The 18,113-nt window shown below is 46.6% G+C and overlaps 2 protein-coding genes across 2 annotated transcripts in view; one reads left to right on the top strand and one right to left on the bottom strand.

Moving 5' to 3' along the window:
• Nucleotides 1–13,592, top strand: part of LOC117746171 (tensin-3-like) — a 41,313-nt gene extending 27,721 nt beyond the window's left edge. The window contains exons 21-30 of the mRNA XM_034555112.1: nt 169–264; nt 1,114–1,191; nt 1,336–1,413; nt 1,619–1,787; nt 1,897–1,965; nt 2,134–2,163; nt 2,277–2,413; nt 10,603–10,853; nt 11,472–11,591; nt 13,253–13,592. Coding sequence (XP_034411003.1) covers nt 169–264; nt 1,114–1,191; nt 1,336–1,413; nt 1,619–1,787; nt 1,897–1,965; nt 2,134–2,163; nt 2,277–2,413; nt 10,603–10,853; nt 11,472–11,591; nt 13,253–13,378 — 1,154 coding nt within the window. The 3' untranslated portion in view covers nt 13,379–13,592. The remainder of the gene's footprint in view (nt 1–168; nt 265–1,113; nt 1,192–1,335; nt 1,414–1,618; nt 1,788–1,896; nt 1,966–2,133; nt 2,164–2,276; nt 2,414–10,602; nt 10,854–11,471; nt 11,592–13,252) is intronic.
• A 1,765-nt stretch (nt 13,593–15,357) lies between these two features.
• Nucleotides 15,358–16,495, bottom strand: LOC117746281 (insulin-like growth factor-binding protein 1). The gene is made up of 4 exons (XM_034555323.1): nt 16,153–16,495; nt 15,858–15,994; nt 15,581–15,709; nt 15,358–15,483 (listed from the first exon to the last, which is right to left on the bottom strand). Exons 1-4 carry the CDS (start codon nt 16,493–16,495, stop codon nt 15,358–15,360), a joined length of 735 nt encoding a protein of 244 aa, XP_034411214.1.
• Between the last annotated feature and the right edge of the window lie 1,618 nt (nt 16,496–18,113).

Below are 18,113 nucleotides of genomic sequence, written 5' to 3'. Positions count from 1 at the left end.
TACTCTTGGAGGCTGGGAAATTACATGCTGCACTGAGATAAACGCCTGGGGCTGTTATTTAGGTCAGAGTAAATCTAGGGTGTACGACGGAGGACAGTTTTGCTCTAACAGGCCGCGTGTTGAGAGGAATTAATCATCTGTCGTATCTCTTTCTGTATCTGCGAGCAGGAGGCGATCTGGCCAATGAACTGGTGCGCCACTTCCTGATTGAGTGTACACAGAAAGGAGTGCGGTTGAAGGGTTGCCCCAATGAGCCCTACTTTGGTGAGTACCTACTCCGGGGAAAGGTTCCCCTTTCACAGCTGGGTAACAACAGTGACACCTCCTGGCTGTTTGGCTACACTGCATGAAGTGAAGGCTTTCACACACACACACCACGCACACACACACACACACCACACTCTGTTGGTCAGCAGCGCGTCGTACCACTGTACCGCTGCTTGGTGGTTCTTGTATTAATATGACACACACAAGGCCCGCTGTTACAGGTTTTCATCTGTCCTTTTTAACCAGATTCATGTTTTTTTCAACTCCCCGTGACCTGTAATTCTGTGGTTAAAAAAGAAGGAAAAATAAGTGTTTATTGGTAATAGCTTTGCATCGTATGTTCCTTTCCTCTTTTTGGTTTAGATATCCAATACACTGTCGTTAACAGTTTTGGAGTCACCTGTAATATTGATGCTTTTTCTTCTTTCCTTTCAATAATGACTATTATTAACAGAGACCCAAAAAAATATATAATTCAGTATAATTCAGACACCAAATATATTATTTACTTTTGAAGTTTTGTCCCCAAAGGGATGGAGAATTCAATTATTATCGGTGATCGCATCGAAGGGGTTTAAACTGTGATTTGTCGGCTGAGTTTAATATTCCAGTTTATATTCCCCTTTTCCAAAAATATATTAGTAAAGTGGACTTCTGACAGCCTCAAAGCACAAAAGACCTTTAAAAGAAATGTCAAACAAGACCCGTGAACTTTTGAACGGCAGATGTAATTATGCACAATGTGTGACCGCTGCATAAATGTTGTGCACTCACCCAGAAAGTGATGTGGCACTAAAGCACCACGCCTCCCTCAAACATGGATTCTGATATCTTATTGTGTTGCAGGAAGCCTAACCGCGCTGGTCTGCCAACATTCAATCACCCCCTTGGCCCTGCCCTGCAAACTCATCATACCTGACCGAGGTAAATGCTCAACACACACACACCGTCACACACCTCATGTAATGGTGGTACACATGATCTACGGTCCGTGGCTTCCCATATGTCTGGAACCTGCATGTAGTCGCTTTATTGTTTTTTTTTGTGTGTGGCTTTTCTCGTTCGCAGATCCTCTGGAAGATGTTGTGGAGACGACCTCACAGTCGGTCACCAACTCCGCGGCCGAGCTGCTAAAACAAGGCGCAGGTAATCCGGCGCCTTTCGGTCACTCGCTCCGAATAGACAATCACGACAAAGCCACGATCGCACTCGTACATAAACACCGACGGCAAAAACGCGCCCTGTCCTGTTGTTATTTGCGGACCTCGTTTGCTCCGTCCGCTATTTGTGACTTCAGCCGCCTGCGATCCGGGGCGTGATTTTATATTTTGCCCAATTCGTCCCTCCGCAGCCTGCAATGTGTGGTACCTGGGCTCCGTGGAGATGGAGTCGCTGACGGGCGTCCAGGCGGTGCAGAAAGCCACCAGCATGTCTCTGAGCTCCAACCCTCCCCCGACCTCCACTGTAGTCCACTTCAAGGTGTCCTCCCAGGGGATCACCCTCACTGACAACCAGAGGAAGTGGGTGCCACACGGGCATGATCGCACACACACGGGCACAGATTATTATGTTCTTATTATTATTATTATTATTATTATTATAATAATCAATCCCCCCATCTTCTTTTAGGCTGTTCTTCAGGAGGCATTACAATGTCAACACCGTCATATTTTGTGCACTGGACCCTCAGGACAGAAAGTGAGTATTGCCGTCATGTGATGGTTTGCGTGTGGCAAATCGGTTATTATGTGGGATGCCAAAATGTTGTGTTTATTTTTACACACATTGTCACTGCTAATGTTGAATGTGCAGTTGGGGAAAAGTGCTGCAAACGCCAATAACCATCCTCCTTTCACTTGCTCACAGGTGGAGAACAGATGGCTGCCCTTCAGCAAAGTAAGTACACGATGATTCTCTTTTGTTACGTCGGTGCACCAAAGCAGTTCTTTTTAAAGGAACAGGTCAGTTCGAGGCGGGTGACGGGTGTTTTCTTCCTCCGCCCTCCGCAGGATCTTCGGCTTTGTGGCGAGGAAAACTGGCACTTCCATGGACAACGTGTGTCACCTGTTTGCAGAGCACGACCCCGAGCAGCCGGCGAGTGCCATCGTCAACTTTGTTTCCAAGGTGATGATTGGCTCGCAGAAGAGTAAGTAGGTGTGACTCGGCCGGACTTTTAGTGTAAACAAGGAATAAAGACTGAAAGGCCGAACAAAGGAAACAACGTAAGGGCCGAAGATGGTGGCGTTACCCCTGGATACGGGATGTTACGTACATAATGCGCCGGGGCATTTAATTACATCTTTCAGTAGAAACATGTAAATATGTTGTTGTTGTTCTGTCCTGTAAAATGAACGAAAGAAAACAACAAAACTATAATAATAAAATGTCTCATACCGTTAGATATATTCTTTTTAACATATTTTAAGTACATGACGCACAACTCAAAGGCTGCCATTTTTATGGCCGAATCAAGAAAAATCACACCTTGTCGCATGTTATCTTTTTCTAATATTTAACCAAAACGGACTTCATTTAAGCTATTAACATCCTGTAAAGTCGTAGCCAATGTAGACGCGCCTCTGTGCTGCATCTGTCCCCCCCCGAGACGTACGTGTTGCAGAAGAAGCAGCGCGTCCAGTGTGTATGATTTTGGATTTAAGGACGGGCTACACCTCAGACAGGATTATCCTATTTTATCTATGCAATGTAAATGTTTTATTTTTTTAAACCACAGACTTTTTGTACATGCACAGCATGTCTGTTAAATAAGTTCTCTTAAGACGTATGTGAATATGACCACTGTGTGTGTGTGCGTGTGCATGTGTGTGTGTTGCAATGAGAGAAACCATAGAAAAATATTTTAATGAAACCCTAATATATATTGATTTGACATGAGTTGGTTAAAAACAAATCAGTACTTTGCGTAGGAGATGGTGCAAGTGGCATTCCACTCAAAGTTGCCAAACTTTATTTTTTTCCCTCTTTTGGGGGGGGGGGGGGGGGGGGGCTCGAGACCATTAACAGCACCGCAGTGCTTCAGTATCAAAACATATATCGGCATCCTCGATTTTGTACATTTCATGTACGTTTTCATTTTTTTTTAAAGGGCATAGGCTGCTATATGGAGAGGAGAACTGCTGCAACTGTGTTCTTGTTTTTTTTAAAGTTATTTGAAGAAAGAAAAGCGCTCAGTGTTTGAATTGCACAAATACATTTAGGATCTGACACACACCTCGTTAGTCCCCCGTCAGAGGCATTCACCATATACCTTCCTCCTCACTGCCCCAGTCGACACCAGAAAAGTGTATTCCTTCAACTTCCTTTGTGTCTGTTTGCTATTCTTCCATTGGTCATGTACACGTATTTGTTATCCTTGTTATCTATTATCTGTACCTCATACTTATCTCATACAATACTCTGCCTCTGTGTATAACATGCCACATGTGAACAGTTTATTTGTATATTTGACAATGGATTGTTTGATGTGCTCTGTAAATAAAACCAAATGAAACATGTACTTATAATCTCCCTGGTCAGTTAGTTTAACCCCTTAGACTTTGTTTAGTTTTTTTACAAGACGTAACCAAAGGAGATAAACCGTGCTAATTAGAGATGTTGAGCGCATGTTGTCACAAAGCGAGCTGGTGTTCGTGCTCACTAAGCTAGTTTAGCTGCATAATTAGACATAACACGTGACACTGGTGGTTAGCAATCCTCAACCTGCTTCTAACAACACACTGCTTTAGTTTCCTCTTCAGTCGCTTTTTTTGTTGTTTTAAAAAAATATATTTTTTAATAATTTGTTTATATATGTATAATATCATTCCAAGCCAAGGCTCCATGGCCAGCGAGCGCCTTTCCGTCTGACAGACATGCATTTGAAATTGTTCCGTGCATCTTTTTGCATCGTTATCACACATCACGTTTGGGTCTCCCTGGTTTCGCCTCTCAAGTTCTCCGCCACTGGGGCGCGTCTCCTGCTCCTAAAGTCTCGTGATGCAATGGAGGATTTAAAAAAGTAAGCAGACCAAGATGCGACTGCCCAGAGGTCAGGAATACAAAAATATGTATGTGTGTGTGTGTATATATATATATATATATATATATATATATATATACATATTTTATGTTATAATATTTTATATTATATATACATATATATGTGTCTATAATGTATAGACACATATATATATATATATATTATACATATATATCTACATATATATATACATACATATGTATATATACATATATATATATTATACATGTGTGTGTGTGTATATATATATATATATATATATATATATATATATATATATATATGTATACATTTGTATGTACATATATGTATATACATCTTCGGTTCAATTTGTAGCCAGCAGAGGGCGCTAGCAACGCAACACGTTGGAACCTGCATGTAGTCGAGTCTCGTGGTTTCTGTGACGTGGCTTCATTTCCCGGCCTGCAGAGTAACTTAAAGGTGAGCCTTATAGTAGTGGACGGACCGACGTCACCATGACCTCTTTACATAAGGCTGTTCATCACTGTTCTTTCTCGGTTCATATGCACACACACACACACACACACACACACACAGCAGACACAGACACACACACACACAGACACACATACAGACGCAGACACACACACAGACACACACACACACAGCGGACACAGACACAGACACACACATGTCCACGGTCTCTTTTATGAAGTGCAGTAAAAGAGGATTTTTACCTCCACACAAGCCCGGACAGGTTGCTCTAATGGCGCTCGGGGGGGGGGGGGGGGGGGGGGTGAAACTGCACTGTTAGCCAAAAAGAGGGAGGAAACGGTGTCATGGAGTAGACCCCCCTCCCCCCCTCACTACTGTCCCTTTGCAGGTGGTGAAAGTGAAGAATTCCCGGGGAGGGCAGGAAGGAAGCGAGGGCCCAGGTGTGGCGGCTGCGCACAGCCCAGTGTTCCTCTGTTATTTGGCGCCGCAGTGGCCTCCAAACAAAGGAAGCCGGGAAAGTCCAGAAACGCGTTGCTCATTATTAGACCGCGGAGGAGCCCTGTCAGGAAGCCATATTTCACGCAGGTAATAACAGTGTGTGTGAGCAGCGTGACACACGCTGTGTGTAGGCTCGACTTGATCCTGCAAATAATTCCCCATCAAACTTGATTTATATGTCTCGCCATTTGCCGGCTGATTATTGCTCCGTGAGAATGTACGTAATAACAGACAAGAAATTGCCCGATGGCTTATTTTCCAACTATCAACCCCACACATGGGTCCACTGAGGAGCCTCTGTAATATAATCGCTGCTATTGTGTGGACATTCCCGACCCGACACTTTGCGGCTAATGCAGAGGTGAAAGGTCACGTTCATCAAGGCTGACGGAGCTCATTGCCGGAGCCCCCCCCACCCCCCACCCCCATCGAGCTCTGCAGGATTTTTACGGCCACTTAATTAGAGGGGCATGGCTCATCTCGCTCCTCTGAGGCGGAATAAAGTTTGGGGAGCAAAAATAGAAAGTGCATTCTGGCATGGCTGCACAATTTGAGGCCCCTCAATTTAGTTTTTAGCAGACGCCAAAACCTCTAAACGCAATGAGATTAATTGTGGGCTTTCATATCGGGCCTCGGAATAGTTTGGGGGCCGGGTCAAGATGGTGACCGACGTCGTCAATGGATCATTAGTTGTTATTGAGTAAATATGCGGTGTGTTTTTTTTGGTGTTGTTTTTGTTTTCGGAATCAATTTTTTAAATGTATGTTACGTGTCGAAGCTGCATGTACTGTATACGTCCACCAAATACACGCACTAAAAGGTGACCCATTGACTGGAGGGTTGCCAGTTCCAGAGCTAACGTGTGTGTGTGTGTGTCACTGACTTTGATTGGGGGGCGTCTCAAGTGGCCGTTGCCATGGTCACTGAAGTGGAAAGCGGGGAGGTCGCGTGTGCTTTTGTGACAATTTTCTGTGAATTTGACCTCAAGTCTTCATCAGTACCGCCAGTGATCATGCCCCGACTGCTCATTTTAATCGACTTTAAACTGCATGTTATTTAACAATGGTAATGACATAAAAGTGGATATTGATTATGGTATTTTTTTTGGGGGGGGGGGGGTTAAGACAAGCTTTGCCGTAGGCTTTTATCAACCACTTGAAGGGTTGACAAAAGGTGTCAATCAAATCTCATACAACCGGTGGGAGGTATATTGTTTTTTCGTATGAATATATACTTCACGCCCGTGCATCATGAGTACTAATGGCTTATCAAAGCTCTTTGGCTTATCCTTATTCAAACAGACCAACAAAATAAACCACACATCAACAATTACATGTAGCTGCATAAAAGAGATTTAACAACAAACAGAATATTTCTAGGAAATATGGCTTTGAGGAATCATTCTTGCGTATTGCTACTGAGAAAAGTAAATTAGAGGAGCTGGGTGGCCCTGTGAGAAACAAGCTCTAACATTGTACAGTCTATTCTCTTCATGTTGGCATCAAAACACATTTCGCAACCCGCAGTCCACCATCCCTTATATAATCAGTGGAGCATAGGGGGATATGATATTCCTTTGTCTTTGTTTACGAGGAGCAATGCTGAGTTGGAGTCACTCCGAAAATTATACGTGAAGAATCAAACTCTCTCTCTCTCTCTCTCTCTCTGCCTCTGCTGCGGTCTAATTACAGCCTCCAGAAATGGGGACCATGACAGTTCCACGAACAGACCATTAAAAAAAAAATGTAATAATAATTAACCGACCCTGGAATTAGATGAAAGGTGTTAATCATAACAGAGGGGCCCGTTCAATTCAAGTCTGCTCCAAAAGCTCTCAGCCGGGGTCAATTATATTTATATGAGAGCTTATTGATGAGTCTGGTACGTGACCGTATACCAGACTCATCGTGTGATCAGCAGCCCTCACTCCCAAACATTCCCTACGTGCTCCAACACACCCACGAACGAGAAGTATCCAAACATGTCTCCCTCCACACACGCTGATCCTCTCCACCACAATGCCGACCCAAATGTCATGTACGACTGGGCAAAGGGCTGGCTGGTGTCTGAGAGGGGCACACACGCCACGCGGCCTTCTCCTGGGTCAACCCGGACGTGTCCTGCCGACCTCCAGACTCTGTTGCTTTCAGTCCGTGAGCTTTGGTCCCTCGCTGCAGATTCTTGAGCCGTCCCCCGGCCACTACGGTAATGATCCATCCACCCCTCCCCCCCCTCCGCGAAGCCACTGCGAGACCACTCTTTGGAGCTCTCGAGCCAGCATGTCCGATTGGTCCCGAATCACCTTAAAACGGTGGAAAATTGCCCCGGATTAGGGTTTGACGAGCAGCTGCGGTTGGCCTCCGCCAAGCCTCTTGACAGCGGGGTCACGTTGAACACATGTACAGTAATATCCTGTGTGTGTGTGTGTGTGTGTGTGTGTGTGTGTGTTTGCAAAAGCAAATTCTTCACAGTCCCTCTTTTATTGCGAGGCTGCTCCACGGGACGACATTCCTCCGGAACGCTGCTCCCTGCGCCCGGCGCTCTGCTCTGCTATGCTGAACATGCACAGGTGGCTGAGAGACCTGAAGAGCTCGGAGCGGAGAGGGAGGGAGGGGAAAATCGGCAGGCTTTTCTGTTTTTTTGTGGCTTATGAAACACATGTTTGGCATTCCTCTGAGCACTGCTCTGCTGTAGACCTGTCTGTTAACAGGCGGCAGAACGGCAGCGCCCGTTGGCAGCCGATTTGACCTCGCCTCTCCTCCCGCCGGTCATTCTTTTGAGGCCTTTTGGACCTTTGGTGTCGGTGTGTTGCTCCGCTCGTCTGTAAACCCATTTATAGTGGACCTAAAGGAACGCTTCAGATGTAATTACTCAGGAATTGTTCTCACTCCCATGTGTGGTATGCGTCCTTATTTTAAGAGATCTGCTTTGTGGCACTGACGAACAGCCAGAGCCGTCCCAGCTATGTCGCACGTCCTGACAACAAGTTCGGGAAGACCACTGCTGCGGAGCGTGTGTGGGGAGCCGATACACGAGGTGGTTCTTCTTCTTCTTCTTTTTTTTGTTGTTGTTGCTTGGGTCAAAAGCACCGAACACGATGGGGTCAAGGTCACCTTGACTTATGTTCGGCCCGCCGGTATTTCTCCACGTGTTGGACCAAAGCGTGTCGGGCACAGCCACAGCTGATCTCGTGTCTGAGTGCGTTGTGACTTTCCTCCTGCGTACATGGAACCTGTTTACAACTTCATCACTTTGATCGACAACAAAAACAAAACATTAGAGATATCTGAAACCCCGTCTGTCCAAATCTTTCACTCTTAATATGTCGACTACAAGAATGTTGAGCCTGGCATTATCCAATGTTCAGTTGTGTGGTCTGACAATTGATGCAAATTAGCACACTATTTTCAGAAAACCTAATAAAATAATTGTCTCAATGTTCCTTTTAATATTCAAAATGGCCAAGTTGGAGAATTTCACACACCGTTGGATTGTCTCATCTATAAAAATGCACAATATTCAATAACCATTTGTTGTTTATGTTAACTATCATGCTGCAGGATGACTATACATAGAATAATATAATAAAAAGGTCAAGTAGGCTTACCGGCAACCACAACATATGACGTGAGCTTCAGTAAACATTCCTCTGCTGGTTTTCTACAGATTCTTTAACACGTCGGCTGTTTTGCAGCTTAAACTGAAAGTTATCGTCTTATCACGGTCACGGTCACGGTTTATGGGCTCAAACCGTCCACAGGTCATGCAGTGGACACACACACACACACAAATGTCATCACATACTCATATACTCATGGTGCAGATGAAGTCACTTTGTTCACCACAAGTGTCACTGAATCATTGAGAAATTAGAGCATCGCAGCTGAGGAAGCTGTAAGTGGACACACACACACACACACACACACACACACGCACACACACACACACACACACACACACTCTATTGGCGCCCCCTATGAATAACTCTGCGCATGACAGATGGCTCAAGCGTGCGCGCGCCCTTCAAACTGAGAGTCGACGCACATTAAAACATATCGCCGTGTATTAACATCATTTCTTCCTTTTAGTCTAATCTCCTGTCCAATGCATTTTATTATTGATGTGCTCAGAGCATTGAGACCTCAACGGGGGTCCCGCAGCTCAAGCAGAAGGAGTTGCTCAATAGTTTGAATGTGTTTTCATTCTTATCATTCGTATTGTATTCAAAGCTTCTTGGTAGCGAGCCACGTGCCGTTTCATGGCCGCCCGCCGCTCTGCACTTGCTCGGATGGTCTGACGGGAGCAACGGAGTCGAGGCGATTCATCGGCCGACCGCAGGCTGCTCCTCGGGGGTGTGACTACAGTCACCGGGCTCTATATATATGGAGATGTTTTGTCCGGTGGCTTCACGTGAATTAGAGAGCAGCCGCCCAGTGAAAAGACTCTCCTCACCTCGACGTCCTCCCCCCGGGACGCCGCAATGGACCCCCGCTTCGCTTCCCTCTGCGTGACTCTCCTCCTGTCGGCGTCGTTCACGCGCAGGTCAGGTGCGGTCGGACCCGTCGTGAGATGCGAACCGTGCGACGTCGTCGCGCGCCTCCTGTGCAAACCGCTGCCCCGGGACTGCGCCGAGAGGGTCCGCGAGCCGGGCTGCGGCTGCTGCCCGAGCTGCGCGCTGAGCTTCGGCCAGCCGTGCGGCGTGTACTCCGGGCGATGCGGCGTCGCGCTCACGTGTCAGCATCAGCCGGGCGAGACGAAGCCCCTGCAGGCGCTGCTGGAGGGACGCGGCATTTGCGCCAACGCCACTCACCGGAGCCGAGTCTCCGCCGGACCGACGCGTCCGGTCAACGAGCTGCCAGGTAATGGTTGAATATGTGGAAGTATTATCTCGACGATATGTGCGCGTTGCCGTGTTCGTGTGTGTCCCCCCCCCCCCGCGCGCACGGTGTGATGAGGAGAGAGGAGTTCACGAGATGATTAACAATCAAATGGGAGAGTTTTGAGCCCTTTGAGGTGCAACTCAATGTCAGGAAGTTGTTTCCCTTCTTTTTCTTTTTTTTAAGACCCTGAGGCTCCCTGAATCAGATTCAATGTTGGCTCTCAGGTGATAATGTAACTATTTATCTTGGGTTCTTAAAGGGAGAGGGACCAGGCCTTCACGCTAGCTGAGGTTGTAACACATTTGGAATCCAGTGGTGGTGGTGGTCATTCTGCATATTTATATTTCCTATAGCGATTTTTGAAAGATGTAACAGAACCCTTCTGACCCCTAAAGTCTCGATCAGCGTTCAGATTGTGTGCCGCTTTTTTTTTTAACGCTGCAGTTTGTTCTCAAACTTCAGCAGAGAACATCGAGACCCCGGACGAGGAGCGGAATTCCACCGGGTCAGGCCTCCAGACCCCGTCCAGCACCCACAGACCCACGGGACCCCTGAGACCTCCGCTTCACCCTTTCTTCCCCTCTGCCAAGTCGGAGGTGCTCCGGCGGGAGCAGCAGAAGAGAACGCAGAGCTTTAAAATGGAGGCGCTCCCGGGACCACTCATCACTGACCAACAAAACTTCTCTCTGGGGACCAAACAGGAGCCCGAGTATGTAAGTACCACAACCAGCTTATTCTTCCTCTCTCTCTCTCTTTCTCTCTCTCAGAGCAGACTGGAGGAATGTTTTTCTCCTCTTCCTCTGTGTTTTGGTGTTTTTCTCCCTTTTTTGAGGGTGATGAAATGTTTTGGGTAGCGGTGCCGATGGTTGGCAGTGGAGCGGCATGGCAGCGAGCGGCTACGGCGGCCCTGCGGCTGACCTGGGTCAGGCGGTTGTTTGGCCACAAGGCGTCCGCGTGCCGGGCGCACTGGGAGCCAGCGAATGATGGATTGGCCTGTGTGAGTGCCTGTTGGGAAGCCCCGCTGCTATTTTGATCTTCTCTCTGGCCGGAGAAGTGAGCACACACTGGTAATGGGCTTTGACTGGCTGCTTTGATTAGTGACTGCTTGAACTCCAGGACGAGCCTTTCGGCTCAATCTTAGAGCCCGTCCAAATGCCCGTTCTTCCCCATCCTTTTCTCGTGCGTCACATCGTGTCGCAGCCACCATTGTTTCCGGTATTATTAAGTATTACAAACCACACAGCAAAATGAAATGTGAGCTTGTGCGAATGGCGTTGGAGGAGGAGATGTTGAAGTGCAGCCTCTGCTTGTGTGTCCCCCCTCATCTGCAGGGTCCCTGTCGGAGAGAGATCGAGAGCATTCTCAGCAGCCTCAAGATTACAGACATTCTCAACCCCAGAGGTTTCCGCATACCAAACTGTGACAAGAAGGGCTTCTATAAGAGGAAACAGGTAAACATTTTTTTTAAAAAAGGACCATCATTTATTCAGATATTGACTGTCTGCTGAAATACATAATAATAATAAATGCATTGATTTCCAAAGTGGCGACACATCATTTTAAACATGATAAACACCGTTTACAACTTTCGAGAAGGAAACCCACTTTAAAAAAAAAATTTTTTACATGCTGCATTAATAAAGATTCAATGCTGTAGTTTAGTGACTCAAACTTTTCGGGCTCCTGCAGCCCAATTACAGACGGGTAGCTGTCTTCCTGCATTCATCGGTAGTCATTAGAGCCTCATCATTGCACCACCACACCAGTGAGGTAGACCCGAGCCACTGGCTCCGGAGACGGGAGCCACAGGGGCCAAACCCCAGTGGGGTTGACGGCTGGGACGATGGCCGTTTAACGGGAACCCTCCCAAGGAGACAGACGTCAAGGTGGCCGCCGGCACCCGACGCGCTCCCCCCCCATAATTGCTGGACTTTTGAGAAGAGCGTGCACAGAAATAGAGCCGCAGCCGTCCCCGCCGCGCTCACGTGGTTCACCCACGATCGGCCAGTAATAAACGAGTGGTTCTGACGCATTCATATGGAGGCACTTAGGGCTCCCGCGCCCCTGCAATCGCCGCCGAGGCGGCCCTTCCTGTAGCATCGCAGTCCCTCCTGCTTAAGTGTGTTCGCCTCGACCCGCAATCATCTCCTAACCTAGCCTCCCAACGCCAGGCTCATTGTCTTTGTTTATGCAGAGTGGACAGCCGAGCCCCTGAGGTGCTGAGGGCGCGGCAGGTGGTTCACGTCGGTCAGTTTAATTTGGACGTTTGCATGACTTTTGAAGCAAAAAGAAAAAAAAACCCGGCTACGGCGCTTAATAACAGTAAAGGTCGGAATCTATACATTAACATTATAGATTCCTGTGTTTGTTTTAACATGCCGTTTGTGATGCATTCGTCTTGCATATCATAGGACGTGCTGCACTTCCTATGCAGCGGTGGTCTGAGTCCTCTCAGTCGAACGCCGCTGACATGTTGAACTAAATACGGAGGAGGCCTTCCCTCCCGATCAGCGACAGACTCCTCTGTGGAGCGGCAACGCCGCTGCCCGAGCCCTTGAAATGAATGGCTGCGTGTTTTACTAGAGTGAAGGTTGACCTTTAGTAAAATTGGCAGTAAAATAACAGCCCTTGGGTAGCTCCACAGACTCTGTAAGTCATTTGTAGTACCCATAATTTGGAGCCGTGGGGTATAATCAGCAACAGATGATTCGCACTGGCCACCGGCTTCTGAAAATAGATCTTGGTTCCCAGTTGTTCACAAACGGGACTAAGCAAATATTTGACCAGGTTTCTGTTTACCTTAAAGGTTTCTCTATATGTGTGCGTAACAGGAGGTAGACCGTAAAAGCAGCTCAAAATACCACAGAGCGTCGGATGACCAAGGCTGCGTCGACTCAGCACAATCTCACCATTAATGCGTCTTAACTATGGCTTCTACTTAACTACTACTTCATAAACAGAGTAAAGTGGCTTCTCATAATGCTGCATATTCAACTGGATTTACGCTTTTAGCTGCCCCACCACCACCACCCACCCACACACACACCTCCACCCCCTCCTCCCCTCATTTCTCCTCCCTCCCGTCACCTTGTCCCTTTCCTTCACTTCCCAGTGCCGTCCGTCCAAAGGCAGAAAGCGAGGCTTCTGTTGGTGCGTGGACAAATACGGGCAGCCCTTGCCAGGTTTCAGTGAGAAGGAGCGAGGAGACGGCCAGTACTACAACTCCGAGAGCCAATAGGAGCAGGGCAGGACGGAGGGAGGGAGTTGTTTCTTTTTTTTTTGGGTGAGAGCAAGAAGAATTGTAAACAAATGGAGACACTGAGGATATTGGGAGAGAGGTCAAGAGATGGCTATGCCAATAAATGGATGTTTGCTATTTCCATCTGTTGCCTGTGGGACCTTTTTTCTTTTGTGAGGCGGAGCAAGGGGAACAAAGGAAGAGTACCAGGAGAGGGAGGAGGAGAAAGAAGAAGAACAACAAAGATACTGTACTTTTATGCAAAGGATGGACTCTTCACAAGCTTTTTTTCTACTTTTTTTTTTGTCGTCTCTCGACCCAACCAGGGCAACTTCTGGGAAGAGGATGTGACTTATCTCAGAGGCCTCGTTCCGAATACGAAAATGAAAAATGAAAAAAAAAGACATTTTGTCTTCATCTACGCACAATTGAGTGGCATTGCACATGTGTACATGCTGGTCAGAATTTGTATGCCTCGTGATTTGTTATAAAGACGTTGTGTGCATGTGTGTTGTCACGACAACCATTAACCTATGTATGTATGTATGTATGAATATGTCTTTCGGGGTAAGCATGTAGTGCCTTACTTTTCTATGAACTGCTTCCTGCTCCTCAGGACGTTGGACTGGACTGTGCAGCTCAAACACAACACTGCGTATACTTAAAATAAATAAATATGTATTGCTGAAGAGGGACGTTTCTTTAGTCTGTACTGTGGTTGTTACTGTTTTGTTGTCACTTTTGCATGAGTTGAATCTTGGGATAAAGGCCACAAAGCGTTATCTCTGATCTCTGTGTATATAGCCGGTGATCATCTCCATCACTTGCCTTGGTTTAAGTGTTTATTACGCTGTTTGCATGTACTATGCAACCCCTCAGAGGTCTATTTTTTACTTAATAAAGGCAGTATAAAATTATCCAGGTTTTGCACTTGTTGTTGTTTTTTTGTCCTTGTCTTGCCCTCTCTCGCTGTGTGTGGGAAACAAGACTCTTTGTTGGAAGGGAAAAAAAACCATTTAAAACACAACCCCATTGTGATTAAATAACATTTTAATGGCACACACATCTACAGAATTAGAAGAATATACACAAAACCAACAGTTGGATAGCAGCATTTACAAACAACTCGGTCCACCGCACATGAGCTCTCAACAAACACAACAAAACAACAGAATTCACACCATCATAATAAATACTTGAAATAGATGCAAAGAATCGGTTGAGAGACAAAAAAAAAAGAAAAAAAAAGAAGGCGTAGGGCTGGGAAGAGGCCCTCCGCTAAACCCGTGGACCTGCAGAGACCGGTAGAGGTAGACAAATGCAGAACAGCCCATCCCAAACCTCACGCTGGCCGGGATGAGCCCTGATATGTTTGTGCTTGGCCACCGTGCACATACTTGCGGCGCTTTAAGTATTTCCCCCAATACCCATTGAGGAAACGCCAATGGAGATACATTCAGACAATGTCAACACGTTGAATGAATGAGCGGCTGTGTCATTCACACAGCTCCAGTTTTGAATGAATAAAAAAGAAGAAGAAAAAAAAAGAAGCTGATCCTGAAGCCTCTGAAATGGGCTTTGGCAGAGCTGTGGACTTGTGGTTTTGAGCAATGGAGTTATTTAGTGAGAAACACAAATGTATACAGTGTTGCCCTATTTACAATCGGGAAGAGAGAGAAGAAGAAGAAAAAATACGTGCAAACATATTAAAAAAAATCTAAAAATGACAAAATGGTTAATGCCGTGTAAGAATAAATAAGTCTCGATACATACATCATGTAAATAATACGAGAGGAAATGTCCCTCTTCCGAAATAGGATTTGACATTTTGTGTGAACGAGTGCGTTTTTGTGTGTGTGTGTGTGTGTGTGTGTTATTGTACGAAGTCAGTTCATCGGGTGGTGTGACTTCCACTTCCCACTTCCGTGCAGCGTGTTTGGATGAACCCTCGACGTGTGTTTCGAGAGCGAGTCCTTCCTCTAGTGTGTGACTTCTTGGTGACACTCCGAGTCACTCCGCAGGTCACTCGATCCCGGGAGCTTCTTCCCATTCCAGGGAGAGACGCACCAGCAGCGCGCAGGCGGCCCGACCAGAGAGGACTCACACTGATGGAGAGGGAGAGAAACCACATGAACACATTAGGCCCCGGTCGGCTTCAGGGTGGGTCTCCCCTCGTGTGTCTTTGCTCCGTTCCCCTCTCACCTGCTTGGCCTGGTAGTAGCCGCGCTTGTCGCAGTTGGGGAGGTAGAACGTGGTGAACTTCTCTCTCAGCTTCTGCTGCGAGCTGGATATCGTGTCCACTGCTGCGTGCAGCTCGACGTGACAGGGACCCTGCGTGGAAGAGACACGGACAGTGAGAACAATATGCACATGCAAAAGGAAATGCACAAATGAATCCCAATTCTCTCCACGGCTCCTCGAGTCCTCCCTCTAGTGGAAGGAAGGCACCATCCTCGTGTTGGTGTGTATTCGTGCTCACCTCTTGCATGAGCTTGTTGCGGATGGCGTTGATCTTGGTCCTGATACTCTCTTGGCCCTCAGTGGGGTCTTCGGGGTCCAAGGGAAGGTTGAGGCCCAGCAGGTAGTGCAGAGAGGCCTGGTCAGGCACAGCTTCCTCTGTACGCGTTTTAGAAAGTATACATTTTGACTTTAATATTGAATATATTTCTGTTTTGATGATTCTTTTCCAACAACATTTCAAAAATGTTTTTTTATTATTTATTTATTTATTGTGTTGCTTTGAGGTCACTTTGTGCCATTTCTCGAGACTATACCTTGGTCCTCGCTGCAGACCCCCTGTCCTCTGGTCAGAGCGTGGAGCGGCCTGGCCTCTCCGGGCCTGGGGATGCAGCGGAGGCCCCCGCCGCAGTGGGCTGTGTGAACCCCGCAGGACGCCCCCTTCTCCAGAGCGCAGGCCATGCAGCAGCCACACCCGGGCTCCCTAAGCACCTGCGCGCAGTCCGGCGGCACGGCGGGACAGCCGTCGAGTGTCTCCTGCGTACAGGCGGCGCAGCGGATGGGCTCCGGCTCCACCACCGGGGACGACCTCACCGAGGCCAAGACGGCCAGAGCGGCCGCTGCTGCAACAAGCGTCAGCTTCTCATGTAATCCAGGCATCTTCAGACAAACGGGCTCCTCTTCTCAGACGTGGCTCTGTAGGCCTTCACTTTTCTTTCTAAACTGATTTCTCCAATGCTGCAGTATTTATACGGACATCTGGCCTCCAGAGGGGTTAATGATTGACACGCTTGCGGCAGATGTGAAACATTTTTGACAAAGCATGCTTTAATCGGTGGATGACCCTATACGCATGACGTGCGGAGAGCCAGGTTCACCAGGTCTGCAGTCAATATTGACTTTGGAACACAAAGTGATTGTACATCAAAACAACCCTGTTTTCGTATACAGATCTTCGTGTTTTTCCCCTTTGAGGTTATAAAAACAAGCACACGAATACGGCCGTTTAAAGAAACGCGTCACCGTTCTAAAGCATGGCGTCCACCGTGAGGAAGACTGGATGCACGCGTGTAGGCCGTGCGAGGAGGACTGGTGGGGGTGATAACTGTTGTTGCTGACAGACTCGTATTTTGTGAAGTAATGCTGACTGATTGTGCTTTGACACTGTTTTCACAATGAAATCCTGTTTGTCCCTTTAACCTCCTTTGGTGAAGGTTCCCGTTATCGGGCAGACAGATAAACATGACCATTCCCCTCTGATGTTTCGTGACCCCAACATTATGGATCGCTGCTGCTGGAATCACAACATGTTTGTGTGAAGAAAGACGGTTGTATTCTGGACGGCCATGTCCCATTCAAACGGGCTCCGCTGCAGGCTTTCCTTGGTCAGCTATCTGAAAGATGAGGCTATAGTTTATTACCTGGAAACAAAAATAAACAAAAGTGTATCTGTACGCAATGATGGACAATCAAAAAAAAAAACTGAAAATAGTCTACAATCTGCAGTCCATGGAAGCTTAACCTGCACTAAACTTAAAAAGGAGCCAACGCAAAATTATCCAATTGCAGGAAAGACTATAGAGGAGTTTTCATCTTAATCAAAGCACATTTTGCAACATGACCAATTTACCTTCATTCTATTGTTCAACATTTTTTTTAAAAAGGGCATACACCTTTGCAGAAAAAATAAAATACCACCCCCCCCAAAAAAAAGTGTCAATATAACGTGGCTCTCACACTAACTGTTGCTTGGTGTAGTATTTGTCATAGCCGCGTACGGCCATTGGCAGATACCTCGACTGACATTCACACAAACACACCTACGTGACCCCGAGCTTTACGTTTTGCAAAAGAAAAAAAAAAAGAAGAAAAGTCTGATATGGAACACTATCCACTCACCCAAAATGTGCTGAACTACCAACAATTAAAAAATATTCATGCACTGTAATAATGCTTCAAGCAGGGGTGACCAGTAACGACGACGATAGAAACCCACAGATGTAGTAATGACTGTCAAACTGGTATTATGCTACTTAATACTTTTACCTCACCACATGTGAGGAGCAAATATAGCCCTTTTGCTTCAATACATGTATTTGATTGTTAAAGTTATTAGCAGAATAACATTGTCTAAACAAAACAGAAAATGGGCTTATTAAAAAAATTACTTTTTATACGTTAAAATACATATAAAACAGTAAATAGAGAGAATTATACCCTTTTGACCAACTAATACTGTAATATAATATAATCCTGTAATATAACATAGGCCTACTGT

The sequence above is a fragment of the Cyclopterus lumpus genome, chromosome 17, assembly GCF_009769545.1.
Source record: "Cyclopterus lumpus isolate fCycLum1 chromosome 17, fCycLum1.pri, whole genome shotgun sequence".
Taxonomy (NCBI): Eukaryota; Metazoa; Chordata; class Actinopteri; order Perciformes; family Cyclopteridae; genus Cyclopterus; species Cyclopterus lumpus.
Note: the sequence above shows the minus strand (reverse complement) of the source record. Positions and strands in the feature narration are given on the sequence as shown.

Bases quoted from the DNA above. Each gene is read 5' to 3' on its own strand.
- LOC117746281 (XM_034555323.1), bottom strand. From the start codon at position 16,495: ATGCCTGGATTACATGAGAAGCTGACGCTTGTTGCAGCAGCGGCCGCT. The intron at 15,995-16,152 runs GTATAGTCTCGA...AAACGCGTACAG, and splicing joins GGTCTGCAGCGAGGACCAAG to AGGAAGCTGTGCCTGACCAG. The intron at 15,710-15,857 runs GTGAGCACGAAT...TCTTCCACGCAG, and splicing joins GCAACAAGCTCATGCAAGAG to GGTCCCTGTCACGTCGAGCT.